The sequence below is a fragment of the Ahaetulla prasina genome, chromosome 10 (assembly GCF_028640845.1).
Source record: "Ahaetulla prasina isolate Xishuangbanna chromosome 10, ASM2864084v1, whole genome shotgun sequence".
In the NCBI taxonomy this organism is placed as follows: Eukaryota; Metazoa; Chordata; class Lepidosauria; order Squamata; family Colubridae; genus Ahaetulla; species Ahaetulla prasina.
Genome location: NC_080548.1, coordinates 4,939,256 through 4,957,491, shown reverse-complemented (window position 1 = coordinate 4,957,491; position 18,236 = coordinate 4,939,256). Strand labels below are relative to the sequence as shown.

General features: G+C 41.7%; 1 protein-coding gene across 9 annotated transcripts in view; it reads right to left on the bottom strand.

Annotated features, from left to right (window-relative positions):
• Positions 1-418: 418 nt before the first annotated feature.
• Positions 419-18,236, bottom strand: part of PTP4A2 (protein tyrosine phosphatase 4A2) — a 56,797-nt gene continuing 38,979 nt past the window's right edge. For 4 of the 9 annotated variants that reach the window (XM_058195331.1, XM_058195325.1, XM_058195324.1 and 1 more), the window contains 3 exons: positions 6,156-6,286; positions 4,710-4,784; positions 419-2,832 (listed from right to left, as the gene is read on the bottom strand). In XM_058195331.1, coding sequence (XP_058051314.1) covers positions 2,724-2,832; positions 4,710-4,784; positions 6,156-6,286 — 315 coding nt within the window. In that variant the 3' untranslated portion in view covers positions 419-2,723. Of the gene's footprint in view, positions 2,833-4,709; positions 4,785-6,155; positions 6,287-12,169; positions 12,306-18,236 lie in introns of all 9 variants that reach the window. The other 5 variants (XM_058195328.1, XM_058195326.1, XM_058195329.1 and 2 more) reach the window with 2 other exon arrangements.

Here is an 18,236-nt window from a genome sequence, read left to right as displayed (position 1 = left end):
CAATCCTCTGAAGGTCAGGTGATAGCTATCCAAAAATGTATTACATGAATTATTTATTACATAAATAATTATGTATAAATTATTTATGTAATTATTATTAATTACATAAATAATTTATTAATTATTATTACATGACAATTGTTTGTGCATACTGTTTGTGACAAAATAAAATAAAATAAATAAATAAAAAATTCCTAACAAAAGGGCTTTGCAGAGTCAGAAGCTTGGGAATTAAGTAAATTGATTGGACTGGATCATTTTCTCTGAAATGCATGCTCACCATTGGGTCTAACACAGAAAAAAATAAAAGTCATATATTTTCCAGGAGGCAACAAACCTTTTAAGTTCTTTCAGTTTCTGGACTTCTGTCCTAACCTGACAGCTGATCCTTGTAACAAATTCACTAAGAAGCAAGGAGGAGACTTTACAGTAAGAACTTTATTGCACTATGTTTTGAGTGCTAAACCAGAAATTGTGCCTATGAAGCTCGGCTCACATTGAAGCTCCAGCATTTCTATTCTATGACAGAATGTGTAGCCCTGTATACCGAACTGCTCCCCCCACCCTCCCCCAATCAGTTCTGTCAGGTTTGAAATACAAGCTAATATACTGTAATACAATACAGTGAAACTGAAAGGGAAGAACAAAACTATACATAGGGAAAAGAAATCCAATTATTTTATAGGTTTAGGATACAACTTTAGGAATTTTTAAAAATCTGACTTCAACACATTATGGTGCAGCATTTTTCGGTCAAAATAACATTTTTTGAGGAAATAAGATCTGATTACCAGGACGTGCGCTTTTATGCACATGTGTGACAGCCAGAGCAGGAAATAAGGAAAGACAGCTCTATTTCTTCTTCTTCTTAGAATTATGCTTCCAGATAAACATGATCTTTTTTAAATGTAAGACATGCCACTCTGAACACTTGTATGTTTTACAACAAAGTGAAAAAACAAAATATCAAGGAATCTGGCATTTGGGGTTTAATAGATTTACAAACTAAAATCAAGACTGCAATCTTACAAACATTCAGGGGTGTCAGTTTCCCTACATTTAAAGAAGTTCTCAATCAACATGCATAGGATTGCACTCCAGGTCACCCACATCGAGATTTGAGTGGCGTTATCACAAACAGTTTTCAAACAAGTTTGTCAGGAAGCTTTAATGATTTTTAGATTCAAAATATTTAAAAGGACTACTGTGTATCAAGTGATTCAGCACAATATACCATGAGATACCCTGTTGGAGAGCTGGAAGGCCTTGTCTGTGTTCACTGATAGAGCAGCTGGAGGAACCCACTGGAGCCTGAGGCTGCACAAAGACTGAAGAATATAAATTAAAAATCTTCAGCAAACACATTTTAAAAAGCAAAACTGAGTTGGAAGACAAACAACTCAGTTTAATTGAAGCAATTTGGCAGAGAAGTAACTTAAAATGAACAAACATACAAGCAAAACTTCCTGCCTTTCCTAATCAAAATCAGTAATCAAAACTGAGCCCAGTTTCCCGATATTTTACACAGACAACATAAACATATGAGGCATTGACAGTATGTGATCAGCAAGTCTCCCTTAAGAACCTGGTGAAAAGTTAAAAAGGCAATCAGTGGTTAAGGTGAACTCTATGAGAGGCTAAGCTGGAAAAATGCCTACAGGCATTGGGAGCTCAAGATGCCAATGGATGGAAAAGCAGCATGAGAAGACGAGACTTGATTCAACTGTTAAGATCTCTCCAGGGAGGAAGCGTACCACCTTTTCATCCATCCTGGATGATAGTATAGTTGGCATTTTAAATGTTTTCACCAAAAACATTCACAGTCTCTCTCTTTGCTGGAAGATATTTTTTTCTGTTTAAGTTGCAGGAAGTTAACTTCTAACTCAAAACATTTAGATAACATGTAACTGTAGACAAATGTCGAGCAATATATCTCAGCACTGAAGACAACATCAGAAATACCCACCATCATAATTTGGACACCTGCATAATAAGAGCATGAAACGTCACTGTTAAATGTATCACAACCCCCCAGCATTATGAAATGAGCCCATGCCCCAGCCTTCTTCCTGGTGCCTCTTCAGGTTTGAACTGAAAGATGCTTGTAGATACTACCTAGTTTAAGGGCTTTAACCCAGAATATCAGATTTACTGATGCTGCCTCTCCCTCCCTGGTACAAACAACCAGTTGCCAGCAAACGTACATACATACATATATCACACTATTTCTAAAAGCACCCCACAGGGTTTAAGGCTGCTGCTCACTCACATGGACCATACAAACTCCAATTCTATCTTCCAGGTTTCAACAAAATGAAAGAGAATCCACTTCTAAAACTAAAAAATAATAATAAATTCAGGCTAGGACCTCATTAGGGCTCCCCGTCCTACTCCGCCATTACTAATTTCTGCACATACTCCGGTGTTCCTCAAAACATAAAATCAATTTGGTTTTCTTCCACCAAAAAAAGTTAAAAATACAGAAAAGGAAACTCCCATCACTTGGCAGATGATCAGACTGTAACATGAGAAGACAATCCTGCACTGAAATGTTTCGTTTTAATTTTATTTTTTATCACAATCATTATCATTAGGAGAAAGGCGGAGGAGCCCTGACTCCACGACGGCCAGGATGTCGCTCAATGCAAGAATTACAATTCCAGATTCCACAAGTCCAGAAAGACAGCCATGATAGCGTCAAAGACATCACAAAGGGACTTGGCTTACTGCACGATGCAGTGCCCATTGGCATCTCTAAAGCGTAACCTCATCTTCGGTCGGTATTTCTCAAGATAGAGCAGCTGTTTAGAATTGAAGGCTCCTCTCCTCTTCCTGAAATACAAGAGCATTTCGGGCATTAGTATTTATATTATGGTTGAGTCCATGACTAAAACAGAACAGCCCCAAGGGTGGACAATTGAAAACTGCTTTCTATCCAGCCCTTCCACTTTACCCCAATGACAGCAAGACATGAGACAAAGTTACTGGCATATGCGCACACAAGAGCAAATGGATCCACAGATTGTATTAAGCCTGCAATTTAATTGATTGCTACCTGCATTAATTCAACATGCATTGATTGCCAGTTTCCTTCCAGGTTCAAAGTGTCACCTTTAAAGCCCTTCATGGCATTGGAAGAGATTATCTGGGGAACCCCCTCACCCTAATGGTCTGCGCTCCACTCACTCCAGTAGAAGAGGCTTTGGCTAGTGGAACATCTTGTCCCCAAAGGTGAGATCCATTTCCACTCTTCTGGCCTTCCAGAGGAGTCTTAAAGTTTGGCTGTGCCAGTTGACTTGGGGCCCTGCTGGGGATGCATGCTGCTGGAGGTGGTTGATGGAGTTAGAGAGTAAATGTCTATCCCTATACTCTCCACACTCTTGGTTTTAACCATTTATCTATTTAACTGTTGTTAAATCTATTTGTAATGCTTTTATATCTATTTATATTTTATATATATACATATATAAATATATTTATATTATTGCAAGCAACCCAGTCACTTTGAAGCAGGTGGCATGCTGTTGTTAGTTGAGAAGTCGTGTCCGACCCATCGCGACCTCATGGACAACGTTCCTCCAGGCCTTCCTGTCCTCTACCATCCTCTGGAGTCCATTTAAACTCACGCTGACTGCTTCAGTGACTCCATCGAGCCACTTCGTTCTGTGTCTCCCTTCTTTTGCCCTCAATCTTTCTCAGCATTAGGCTCTTCTCCAGTGAGTCCTTCCTTCTCATTAGGTGGCCAAAGTATTTCAGTTTCATCTTCAGGATCTGGCCTTCTAAAGAGCAGTCAGGGTTGATCTCCTCTAGGACTGACTTATTTGTTCGTCTTGCAGTCCAAGGTACTCGCAGAAGTCTTCTCCAGCACCAGAGTTCAAAGGCCTCAATTCTTTGGTGCTCAGCCTTTCTTATGGTCCAACTTTCACAGCCATACATTGCAACTGGGAAAACCATAGCCTTGACTATACGCATTTTGGTGGCATATAAATTTAATAAATACATTTCCTCTCTTTGCAAGGAGAAAGAGAAGTATCCATAAGCCAAATCTAAATCAGAAGTGTTAGGATAAAATGGGATGTTTTGGGGGAACCTCATTTGCCAAACTTCTTACAGGAAAGATGCATTTAAAAAAATATTTTACAAGCAAGCTGGATTGGTGAGATAAATCCATAAGTTAAAAACATGTGGCATATTAAGAGAAATGCAGGCTACCTTTGCTAGCAGCAGCTTCTCTCTTCAGTTAAATGCTGTAGGAATTATCTTGTAAAGGGCACTTGCTGCACAGAAAACTTAAGTTTCTCTGGAAAAGGTACCATTATCACCTGGACCAAAAATTTTAAGCAGTGCTTCTCTCCGCTAACAGGTGGCCAAACTAAATGCCTAAAGGACCCCTTCTTGTCCCTGGGAGTCAAAGCGCTGAAGCACGAGCGGTGCGGGAACTTCGGCCAGGCTCCTCGAGAGAAATGCAAAGATTTCTCTGCGGACCACCAAAATTTCTCGTTTTCTAGTACCAGCAGAAATCCCAAACACAGATCCTTTTTTTCTAATCATCAGCTGGGAGGAAGTCTGAACTAAGATTTTTTCACAGCTGCCTCTGTACAAAATCAGAATTACTTCAACCACTGTGACAGAAACTTCCTCAAGACAAAAACTGAAATAGAAAGCAAGGAGGAGGAGACGGAGTACCCCAGAAGATCAACCCTACTCACTGTCTTATAAACTGCACAGCGTCCTCATACTTCATTCCACATTCAATGAGTGCAAGGGCAACCAGAACTGGAGCTCTGGAAGGACATGAAATATTAAGACAGATTTAAAATTGGTCCAATAAACATTCAGAAATAAATCCAATTAGCATAGCCATTGGCCCAAGACAGTTTCTGCCTTGCAGCAACAGAACACCTGTTCTGATTGCGATTCAAGTCCAAGTCAATGGTTTTCCAGGTACCAAACAGAAGTGATATAACTATGGTTTGTACATTTTGCTGAAACAGCTCTTTACAAATAAATGAAACACGGGGAAGAATATAAAGACACCTTTGCTTTGTAATTAGAAAAAATTTTAATGAGCCAATTTAATACTGCAACCCATATGGCAATCCTCACAAAGGAACTTATGCTAACCGTTGTAGACACTCTGGGGTTAGCTTATCCATCCTTCGTATTACTAAGCATTCAAAAAGTTATTATCAGTTAAGAAATTGATATCTTAAGATTGCGATATCACTATCACAGGCCACTAATGCGTGATTAGTGCAAAATGTTTCACATTTGAAACATCCCAAGCTCAAAATAGATATTTCAAGTTTGAAACAGGTTGGTCCGACTCTACTGGAAATTCTAGAGTGTTTCAAGCTCTGGATATCCACAGGAACCTCAGACCAGCCTTGTTTCATTTTGAAACACTGTTACACACACACACAGGAACACCTACTGAGAGCAGACAGGTTATTTAGAGGTGTAGCTAAACTAAGCTAAATTACTTTCAAGCTAAACCCTGAGAATTATCTGTGTCCCTCCGAGGAGTATCAAATGCCTGCACTTTAGCACTGGCAGATTGATTCTCATGCTTTATAATGTCCTAAAGATGAATGTTTTGAAAGAATAAATTGGAAACTGAAAGACTTTACATGGTTAAAGATTAGGTTAATGAAGGAAAAACAATGCATCTACTGTATGCCTCACCAGGACCCAGAACACTTCTAAGGGAAAATCTCTTTGCAAGAGGCACATTGCTGTACAAATAGCCTAGTTTATCATTCGTTTTATGAGCAACTGCTCAGAGGTAGGACAGAAATTTATGGAGCTGACTAGTCACCTTTCTGCAGACAAATGCCTATTGACAGGCAGCTGCCTTCACTCAAAAGAGACTAGGCCACACTCATCCAGTAGTATCTGACACAAGGGATAAGCAAGTTGACAGTAGTATCTGACACAAGGGATAAGCTTATCTGACATAAGTGGGCAAGAATATTTCCTGTCAAAACAGCTGTTACAAAATAAGACCCCCTTTCAAAGAAAACCACAGGAATAAATCTCAACTTTGCTAATGTAAGCACAGCTTCACCTACTTTGCCTCTTTGCTCTATCCCATCCACCTTTTCCCCCCAAAAACATTATTAAATTTTCCTGCTCTAATGCAAGACAATGTTTACCTTCCCAATCCTGCTACGCAGTGCACAGCAACACAGCAGCCTGGCTCCTCACGGAATTTGGTTTTCAACAGGTTAAGCCAATCTTCCACAATTTCACCAGGGGGTGGGGCGCCATCATCAAACGGCCAGTCCTTGGGAAGAGAAGAAGAGGAATATCCAGTTTGGTCTGAATGGTTAAGACACTTAGGTAGAAACTGGGAGTTCAGAAGTTCTAGTCCAGTCTTAGACCTGAAAGCCGTCTGGGTGACTTTGGGCCAATCACCAGGAGACAATGAGTTTTAGTCCCAGTTTAGGCATGAAAGCCATCTGAATGGACCAATCACCAGAAGAAATGTCTACAGAGATTCTCAGTCATCCAGATCATGGTTGTCTCAAAGGTGCTTTTTCAGAAGACCACTGGACTTTCAGCAGTTCCAAGAAGATTCCACATCTATTTGCACTCTAATTCAGGTGACCCATAGGGCAGAGCTAGCCCCCCAAGTGGCCTCAACAGCTCTCAGAGAGTGCAAATGACCAGATGACTGAAAAGAAATATATACCGTATTTTTCGGAGTATAAGACACACCTTAGTTTTTGGGGAGAAAAATAAGAAAAAAGCTGATTGGCAGGTGGATTGGCTTCCAGAAATACCCCCAATCAGCTGTTCCCAGAGGTGAATTTTAGCAACAGGTTTCTTGGTTGTGAGCTCTGTGCCTTGCTTCCCCCCCCCCATCTCTGAAACTCTGTTTCAGAAAAAAACTTCTTTCTGCTTCTGAAAGCCTCCAAAACAGAACTTCAGAAAAAAAGCCTCTGAAGGTCAGTTTGGGGGCTTCTTTTCTGAAGCTTCTTTCAGCCTCTGAAACCTCTGTTTGAGAAGCTGCGTGGGCTACATTTGGAATATAAAACGCACCCAGATTTTCCCCTCTTCTGTGGGGGAAAAAGGTGCGTCTTATACTCCAAAAAAATATGGTATATTTCCATCCCCCATCACCACTATCCACTCAGAACTGAAGAAGTTTCTTGGATGAGAAATGGGAAAAAAAGTTTTTGGGAAAAAGCACCTTTGAAATACCAGAAGACAATCCAGCTTATGGCATGAAATCCTGCTGGGTGACTTTGGGCCAGTCCCTCTCTCTCAGCACAATTCACTTCAGAGCGTTGTTGTTGTGGAAAAAATAAGAGGAGGAAGGAGTATTGTATGTTTTCACTGTTTTGAGTTATTTATAAAAATAATAATGGCTGGATATAAATTAAAAAAAATGAGGTCCATCTAGGCTAAAGAGAAGAGGGATACCACCAACTTTCTTCCAAGCAGTCAGAACAGTGTCAACACCCCCATATCTTCAAGGCTTCCATCAAATCCCACTTGCAAATTGATGGGAACAACTTAAAACAGGAGGCACGAGGCACACACACTGTGAAGAAGAAACAATCAGGCTCCTAATTCGTAACTGTGTAACATGAGGCCCCAGGAAATTTGGATGCGGTCCCGGTCAAAGCAAATACTGCTACTAAATTTGTTTTTATATCCCAGAAACAAAAAAGTATTAAATGAGTAGAGTTTAATCACACATGCACACACAGAGTTTATATGTTTAGCTAAATTTAATATTTATTAAATGTAAATGAAATAAAATTTAGTTCTGAATTGGAGGTCCAGAAAAAACTTCAGATATACTTTTGTCCTCTTAAGGTATACATTAGTGTTATTTTAATAATGTGAAAACAAAAAATGCTTTTTGGGAAGGAGGTAGTTTGCTTAGTCATTACAACATTTTGGAGAAAGATTAAGGCAGTTATTCCCACATCCTTCATATTCAGAATAGCTCCACTTTGAAGTAGGAGTCTTAGGACATGTTTCTGAGAATCTATGTAATATAGTCAAGTGTAAGTTGAGACTAGGAGCAAAACAACTCACTTTCAAAACTGAAATATTCAAGTGCCTGATTTTTTTCCCCTGGAAAGCGGCAGTAGATTCAGCATGAAAATTGACATCCCAAAATATCCACTGGAAAAACAATTCAAAACTTGAATGCTGGCCCACATTTATAGTTTATTAAAGTGTATATGTATGTCTCTGTCTGTCTGTCTGTCTACCGTGTTTCCCCCAAAATAAGACCGGGTCTTTAATTTTTATTCCAAAAGATGCATTAGGGCTTATTTTCCACTTAGGTCTTATTTGGGGGAAAATATGGTACCAAATGCATCCATTTGGCTGATGATCTTAACGGGTTTATTTTTGGGGTAAGGCTTATATTATGAGTATCCTGAAAAATAACGACAGGACTTATCTTCGGGTTGGGTCTTATCTTTCTCGCTGGGCAGGCAGATTTGTCCCAGTCTTATAACCTAAGATATGAAACAGGAGAGGAAATGGATGCAAAAGTAATTTGGGATGTGCTTAGTCTGAATTACACCAAGAGTAGGATTCCAAGGAACCATTAGTTTTGAGTGGGAACAAGATGGCCTCAAGAGTTCCAAGATACAATGAAGCAATGGAGAAAGGATGAAGTCCCCAAGAGAGATTACTTTCAACTGACGGAGTTGAAGAAATGAGAGTTGCAGACAGGAAAGTATCAAGATATGATTTGGCTGCCACAAAGAAGAGGGAGTCAGACTGTTCACCAAAGCACCTGAGGGTAGAACAAGAAGCAATGGGTGGAAACTGATCGAAGAAAGAAGCAACTTAGAACTAAGGAGAAATTTCCTGACAGTTAGAACAATTAATAAGTGGAACGACTTGCCTTCAGAAGTTGTGAATGCTCCAACACTGGAAATTTTTAAGAAAATGTTGGATAACCATCTGACTGAGATGGTGTAGGGTTTCCTGCCTGGGCAGGGGGTTGGACTAGAAGGCCTCCAAGGTCCCTTCCAACTCTGATGTTATGTTATGTTATGTTATGTTATGTTATGTTATGTTATGTTATGTTATGTTATGTTATGTTATGTTATGTTATGTTATGTTATGTTATGTTATGTTATGTTATGTTATGAAAAAAGGAAGGATAATGAAGATCTTTGAAGAGGTCAAAGGTCGCATAATATAATCTGGAATGAACAGCAAGCCAATTTAAGAGATTTAAAAGAAAGACAATTAAAATTAAATGACTTTGGGTAGTAGAATATTAGAAATGGAGAAGAATGTGCAGAACCAGAAAGCTAAAGGAAAGGCTTGGCTAGAGATGATGGGTACATTCACCAGAGTTTTTGTCACTGGAAAAGAGAGACTATTTTTGTTCCAGTTCTGCAAATGAAGAAACAGTACAAATAGGAGACAGACTAATCCTCCTAGACAGCAGAGGTCTTTGAAACCAATTGAGTCAATGGAGAAAATACGTTGAAGCCTCCAGCCTAATTTAGTAGGAACTGCATATCTGAATTAATTACTGCTTGACCAACAAGAACAATAGAATACAGCATGTTTAAAATAGCCTTGTGTTTAATCAAGTAAATTAATTTAAATTAATTCAAATTTATTTCATTTCCAACAAGGAATGGAATACTCTATTGGCCTATTGGCCTATTCAGCCAAAGAAAAAAGAAAAACAGTAGGATTAAAACTAAGGTTCAAATGTAACCAATCCAAAATGTAACTCAAGAGTGCTCTCATCCAAACCAGGGGATCACTATGCTGTCAAATAAAACCAGGGTCTACTTGTAACTTCAATCGAGAAAGGAGCTAGTGTAATGAAGTAGTAACAGATTAAAAGCAGGAAGATCAGAATTCTACTCAGCCATTAGGCATCCTTGATCAGTCACTTTCTTTTAGCTTCAGTTAAGTTGTAGCACAGGAATAGCCCATGGACGTCTTGAACTGTTTAAGTTAACTGCTTAACTGCAAAGACTGATGCACTTTAAAGATAATGCCACAAAATTTGGCCAGGTACTGCCTCCCTCATACTGTTAAATTTGTTATTTTCTGATCCACATACAAAACACAAACTACAAACTTCTCCTGCAGATGCAACACACTATTCTAAGAGCATAAGAAGGTTGGGAAGAGGAGGATGGGTCAGAATTGTCAACATCCATAAGTTAATGGCAGCATTACTCTAGCACGGGTGTCGGCAACCTGCGACCCCAGAGCCATATGCGGCTTTTTCGTCCCCCTGCCATCTGACTAGCCTCACCCCTTGCCCTCCCCTCCCAGTCACTCCACACATAGCTTGGGAAGATAAGGCAATGGCAAGGATGGAGACTCGCTCTGAACAAGAGAGAAGCGCCCCTGTACTTGCCTCTCATCTCACTGTTGCTTCTTTCTGCTGCGCGCATCTTGGTTGCTTGGGGAGACACGCAATTTGCTCTCTGCCCCAAGATGTTGACCTGGGCCAGCTGCAGCCGATGATCCCCATTGAAATGGGCGCGGAGCATCGTAATGGGGAGGAGGGGACGTCGTTTACAATGCGGAGCATCGGCCACAGCCAGTCCAGGCCAACGTCTCGGGGCAGAGAGCAAGTTGTGCGTCTCCCCAAACGACTAAGGTGTGAGCAACACTAAGAAGTGCCAGAAGAAGCCTCTGTGATATGAGAGACAAGTACAGGGGTGCTTCCCTCTCGTTCAGAACAAATCTCCATCCGTGTCACCTTTACCTTCTCAGGCTATGCGAGGAGTAACTGGGAGGAGAGGGTGAGGGGCAGGGCCAGCCAGCAAACAGGGAGCTATAGCAAGGGGACAAAAGAGCTTCGTTTATCTGGGAATCTGAAGTGACTCTTGATTTAAATCGTATGGTAAAAAGCACGCAAAGAAGAACATCAGCCCAGAAACAAAAACCCTCGCCTGTTTTTGGAAATGGTTCAAGAGGGAGCGCGCGCGGGCGCGCGCGCGCACACACACACACACACGAGGGGGGAAGAGATGAGAGAGAGAAAAGGGGAGAAAAAGAGAGAAATGAGAAAATGATGGAGGGAGAGAAAGAGAGAGAAACAAATGAGAGAGAAGGGAGAGAGAAATGAGAGAGAACTGGAGGGAGACAAAGAAAGAGGGAAACAGAAGGGGGAGAGAAAGAAAGAGAAAAAGAGGAGAGGAAAGAGAGAAAACAGAAATGAAAGGAAGAGAAAGAAAGAGGGAGAAAGAGAGAGAAATGGGAAAATGATGGAGGGAGAGAATGAGAAAGAGAAAAGAGAAACAAATGAGAGAGAAGGGGAGGGAGAGAGAAATGAGCTGAAGGGAGAGAATGAGAGCGAAACAGAAGGGGAGAGGGAAACAGAAAAGGGGGGAGAGAAGGAAGGAAGAAGGAAGGAAGGAAGAAAAGAAGGAAGGAAGGAAGGGGAAAAAAAAGAAATGAAAGGGAGAGAGAAAAATGAGAGAGAAAAGGGGAGAAAGAGAAATGAGAAAATGATGGAGAGTACGAGAGGGAAAAAAGAGAAATATGAAGGAGAGAAGGGAGAGAAAGAGAGAGAAATGAGAGAGCTGGAGGGAAAGAAAGAGAGAGAGGAAAAGAGGGAAACAAATGAGAGAGAAGTGGAGAGAAAGAAAGGAAGGAAGGAAGGGAGAGAGAGGGAGAAGAAAAAGAGTAAAACAGAAAAGAGAGAGGGAGAGAGAGAGCCATTTCCCACAGAAAACACCAATTTCCCACACAAAACCCAGGGTAGGTGTGGCTGGGGTACATCATGTGACTGGGTAGGAGTGATGTTGAGTTGGTCACGCCCACCCAGGTTTTGTGGCTCCCAGTGTTTTCTTTTCTGTGGGAAACGGGTCCAAATGGCTCTTTGAGTGTTTAAGGTTGCAGACCCCTGCTCTAGCATATAGCACAGAAGGAAAAGGGACTGACATGGAAAGAGAGCAAATGTGGGCACTAGTTTTCGATTTCAAAGTTTTATCAAATCTCCAGAACAGATAATCTGCAGCTTGTGCTATCAATAGTACATAAACAAGCCCCTAAAAAATAAGCCACAAATCCCACCTTGCTAAAACACATGCAGGAAAATCAGAAACCATTGGCTCTCAATCTATGCTGGTGGCATCTGGAGGTCTTCCCAGAATCTATAAGCATCTGGACACTCTGAACATCTGGACATATTAAACAAATATCTCACCCAGTCCAGATGACATTCATCAAACCCAAGGCAGATGTTCCTGTTGCTCTTCCTCCTCACAAAGCATCTGATTCCAAAGATCCCAATCCACTTAGTAAAGACAGCAGCCAGTGGAGATGGCCAGAAAGCAGATCTGCTTTAATTTTCAGGAAAACAGTTTCAAGCATTTTTTGTCAGACAAACCAGAGTCAGATCTTTTAATGTTTTTGTCCTTTTACATTCTGAAAAAGGTACAATCTGTATTTTAATCCCATAGTAGATCCCAAAAGTTAACCTAAAAGAGTAATTATCACCATACCAGAGATAATGGCCCTTAGTACACAGTGCCAGGCAGTACCTGGCCAAACAAAGCAGCTGCTAATTTTAAAATTTTTAATTTCCAATTAAAACATTTAGTGTCACATTTCTTCATTTTTGTCCAGAAACAGCAAAAGAGGTGCAGGAATGGGCCAAAGGCAAACAAACTCAACAAGCTGAGATAGTAAAGTTGTGACAGCAAATTGGGCAGAGAGACCCACACAGCCTGTACCATGAACAGAAGTCCCTGGAGATATCAAAGGAAAAACTAGCAGCCTCGATGCAAGCATCCTTGTGTAATATGTCCTATAGAGTTTATTTCATCGTGTTGTAAGCAAACATGAAAACGTATTATTGGCAAGAAGCTACCACATACTACTGCTGGAAATTAATTCAAGTTCATGAATCAACATTTGTATAGAACTCAAAAGCCCTTTTATTTCATAGGTTGACAGCTATGTTAAGACCTTTCCTGCAGTGCCTTATTAGAATGGATGCCCTGCATCAGAGGGACCTCCCCCCCCCAAAAAAAAAGAGGTACAAGAGCTGTGGTTCAGGGCAGAAACTGAAGCTATTGAAATTGAAGCTGCCACTGATAAGGTCTTGTCATGAGACAGGAATTGAGATGTCTTTTAAGCAGCAATGGAAGCTGACTAAGTTGCAAGACTCATAAAGTGCAGCCTTCAATTCTGAAGGAGACCAAAAGGACAAGAGCTGCATTCATTGCTACTAGGAATATATTTATAGCTTGCTAAATTTGTTTCATGTTTGTTTTTCTTCCAAAACAGCCATGAGCTGGCTGTTATTATTCCCTGTTTTACATGTTAGGGAACAGATTCTAAGCCAGGAAGAACAGTTTTTAAACATATTTGTTTGTTAAATTTATATCCTGTCTTTCCTTCAGAAACTTAAAGAACCATATATGGTGTTCCTTCTTCCCATTTTCCCCAGATCCCCAGAGAAATAGGTTGGACAGAGAAATAGGTTGGACAGAGAGAGTAAGTATGCTCCAAAGAAAAAGGAGCTTCCAGGAAAGAGGGGAACACATTTACCCCGTTGCGTTTTAGCTCTTCAGGGCCACAATGTACGGTATATATGAATACAAACCTGCAAATTGGTACCTATCTTTCGGGCAAATAATTAGGCTCACATACGGCTCAAAGCTTGCTCTCAGAGCCTAGTAAATACAATTCACAAACATATTTAACTCATTCACAACGCACCAGTCAAGTTATGTTTTGTTCCAGACATAGTGACTTCTCTGTGACACCTTCTAATGAAACCATTCTGAGAAAAGTATTTTGTTATCTTTAATCATGCCTGCTTTTCAAGCACAAGCTATTCTTGGAAGCCAACACATGAACTTGTGATGTTTCAACAACTGCCATGGATTAATCTCAATAAAATCCCATGACCATCCACTTCTCTTTTCCTTTATGGAATGCTGTCCTTATGAGGGCTTGTTTACCAACATTATAAAAGAGGGCATTGGAATTAAATGTAATCTGCCAAGGCAAGATCGGTGAATTATTTTATAGGCATTTTGGATCCATCCGAGTTCTCAAACAAATCTCCAAGATTACAAGGGCATCTTTGAATTGCAATTTTTAAATTGCTTTAAATTACCCTGTAATTAAAAAAGTGGGAGGTAACAGCAAGGCCAAGGTCATCTGTTGGTTTGGAAGGATTTCTACTTGAATTTCCCTGGCCTACAAGTTCTCTGTAGAATTCACTAATACATTTTTCCCACCTTAATCTGTTAACTATTCAGCTCTATTTCTGAAAAGTGGTAAAATATGTGAAGCCTCTTTTAGGACCAAAGAAATGACCCAACTAGCAGAGGGGAAGAGAGAATGAGATGATTCTTAAATCAAAACTCATTTAGCAGTCATAGAACCATAGGGCTGCAGGGAACCTTGGAGGTCTTTTAGACCACCTCTGCCCAAGACAGAAGTTCCTATATTTTAGACAAATGGTTGTTCTATTTTTTCATGAAAACCTTCAGTGATGGAGCACCCACAACTTTGAGATGCAAGCTGTTCCACTGATGTATTGTTCTATCAGGAAATTTCTTCTTAGTTCCAGATTGGATTTTCCTCTGACAAGTTTTCCAGCCATCATTTTCTGTCCTGCCCTCAGGTGCTTTGAAAAATAAACTGACCTCCTCTTACCTGTGATAGCCCTTCAAATGTGCTCTTACTAAGTGCAATATAGAGTGCTACTGTCACTTCTTGTGGTCTTGATATTATTTCTCTGCTGATGCAGACTAAGCCCTCATGGGCCTTTTTGTCAGCTACAGCATATTGTTGGTCCGTACTTATTTAATGGTCCACTAGGACACCAAGATCCTTCTCACAGGAATTACTGTTGAGCCAGGTACAGGCTATTCTGTATCTGTACATTTGGTTTTTCCTGTCTAATTGCAGGACTTACTTTTTTATTATCTATAATCAGAATAATGCAAAGACTGAGGGAAGTCAATCTTGTCTTCTTTTCTTATAAGCAACCTCTCCTGAAGTTGACAAAGCCATACAAGTGAGGTGCGGTTGAAGAAAAAAAAAAGGAAGTTGATGTAGCGGCTCTAATGGCCCAGGTGGCCATCTGGTGGGTTTTCCTGAAGGAGATCTCAGCTTTTTGATCCTGTGTCTTCAATCCTTCTACAATGTCATTGGGAAGGATGGAATAAGATGTTAAGTTTGCTACTGGAGCATCCACAGAAGGAAGCTGAAGAAGTTCCTTCAGATCAGGTGCCGTACAGTATAGTCTTTTATCATAGCTGCTTGGGCAGCTAGAGCGCCCGGTTGGCTCCACTGTCACTGGATTACATCAGTGAAGAGTTTTGGGCAAGGAATAATCTCCTGTTTGGGTGTAGGGACTGTAAGCAGGTCATCATGAGGGTTTGGATTCTCCAGAGATTGCTCCACAGAGGTGTCGGCAATTCCCATGTTAGTTGTCACTTTGGCTTTGTGAAGTAGTGACTTGAAGATGGAAGTATGGAAGAGGCCTGAGAAGGCTGGTCAATCAGGCACCATCCCTTCGTCATTTCTGGGTCTCTTTGTTCCTCATCGCCCAGCAAGGAATCTTGGCTATGAATAGAATCCGGATGAGACGGAGATCCTGGCAATGGAATCATATGAAGAGAGATCTGCACTTGCAAATGACCCCCCTATTGGAGCCCTGCTGCTATACCCCTTGAAATTGCTTCAGCAATCACATTTTGGATGTCTCGGGATAGACTGGCACTAAGGCCCTCCCCTGAGCGGATCCCCACTGCTGACGGGGTGAAGGTCGCTTCAGGAGCCAACCGTCTATTAGTAATTGTAGTTTGCAACCCAGAAGGCATAATGCCAGGCAGAGAAAAAGACTCATCCTGTGGACCTGCAATAGGAAGGGGTCGTTGTTCCTCTGTCCCTTCTGTTGACCACCAGATGAGGTGGAATGACAGATGTGTCAGAACCAGAAAAAACTGCTTCTGTGATAGAAGCAAGTTGTTGGTCCTTATTCTGGGCTTTTTGGTGAGTCTTGGCAAAGTGTTTTTCCAAGATCTTATGACACCTCTTAGCGTCCTTGTCCCAGACAGGGGCTCCCTTTGCAGGCAAAGGAGAGGAAGGCCTGCTTTTGCTCACAGTACTCCTGGTGGTGATTTTGGAGCTTTTAAGCTCCGAAGCTTTAGGCCTGCTAGTTCTGTCAGCCAGATCAATGTCGGAGGATAGATCAGAATCCTTCATTTTGACACCCCTCCCCTGCCGCAGTATATGGACCAGTCTGGAGGCTTCCGATCAGGGATGGACCCCAAGGGATGTGGATGTCGAGGGCACGCTGCCACCAGAAGCCCAGATGAATGAAACCAGCTATTCTGCGTCAGTCAGGCACCCTGACTGCTCCCAAAAATTGCATGAGAACTAATTAAGCTTTCCTGGCTCTACTGCTCGTCTCTGGAGAAGGCTCCGACTCTGCAAGCTGCGACAAAAGGGTGCAAATGGAGGTCAGACCTCAGTGCTATCCCGGGCAGGTTGCTGCCAAAAACGTAGTTTAAATGCTGCTTTATTCAAAAATTTTGTTACTGATGCGCGGGAGTGGAATCCCGACTCTCTCAGCGCCGCTTCACTGCAGGTCCTTTTCCTTATCGGCAGGCGAGGAAGCGCAAAATTTGCCGCAGACTAGCCTCCCCGGCTGCACAGTAAAAGGATGACTGGCGCGAGAATAAAAGCCCTCTCAGTGCCGCCGCGGCTCGACCAAAGGAAAAAAAATAGTGCAAGAGCAGAAACCTACTCTACAGGTGCCCCCATGGCTTAGCAGCCGAATCAATAGGCGCAAGATCCGAAGCGCTCTCTCCACGCCGCAAAGTATCACAAATCCTTCAGAGTTTGCTGCAGCATACTGGCAATGACTCTGGAGTCACCCTGTAATGTGGGAACTGCAAAGGTGGTGGTGGTTGTGCTGGCAGACCAGGGGAACCAGCACACATCCTGGCGGCAGAAGTGAACAGAATCAATAGCCCGCTGTCCAGAGATGTCCCGAAGGAACAGAACTCTGGTCACTGCCAGATACTTCCTATGGGCGGTGGTGGTCAGCCTGGGGACCCAGAGGCGACCAATACACTGCTGACAGCAGAGGAGATGGAAAAACAGTCCGGAATGTTTTCCAGCTGTTACAGACTCCTCAAACAGAAAAACAATTTTTTCAGCTCCCGTCGTTGGAAAATCCAAGCTGAAAGGTACTGTCTAATTGCCAGAGCAAAACTCCACACGTCTCTCTAGCCAGACTGACTGAACAAAACTGAAGCTCAGCCAAGCAGAGCGGCATGGTCAAGAATGTTTTAAAAAATATACACTCAGTCTCTGGCAAATAGACGAGGAATAACCCACACTTGGATTCTCCAAGCAGCACACCGGAGAGTAAGAATGCTTGTTTCAGAACAAAATACAAATTTTTTATTCTGTAAATAAACAACCTAAAATGAACTGAAGACAACAAAATTTGTGGGGAGGGGGTGTTCTCATGGATTCTGTAGACTAAGGAAATAAAGAAAGCCAACATAGATCAATCCATAATAAAAATTTAAAACTTGATTCTAATTTGCTAACACTTTTTCATGCATAACTGTTTCCTTCTGGTTCTCCAAGTTTTCTCATTAGGGGTTTTTTTCTTACTTGGGGGGAACCATTTCCCCATATTGGAAGGCAGCCATAAGCATGTTGCCCTCAAGAAAAATGCCATCAAGTAGAACAGGGGTGTCAAACTTACGTCATCATGTGACGTATTGCGACTTCTTCTCCTTCACTAAACTGGCCATGAGCATGTCTAGTGTGTGACGCAACTGATCCGAGAGTTTGACACACATAAAGTAGAAGATCAGCCACATCATACCATCTATGATTGTTTGCCACTCAAGTTGAATAGCTCTCACCTATGAAATGGTGAGATGGGGCATTAGTATTAGGTAAGCCTTATACGCTCCTTTTTGGTGTGCTGAGAGAGAATCCAGGAATAGGAATGGGTTAACTCTGTCTCGTAGCTCATTTGACAGTCTGTCAAAGTTGTGTGGACACGCCTCCGCTGCCTACAATCCCCAGCTATTGACAAAGGCTGAGTGACAGACTTGACGTGTTTCTCTTCTAATGGCATCCACTCCTGGACTTAGGACCAGACAGTCTCCAGGGTGGGGCTGAATTCTCTCTCAGCACACCAAGGAGGAGCATCTCAGGTAAAACCAATGCCCCTTCTCCAGTGTGCTAACAAGAGAATCCAGGAATGGGACATACCAAAG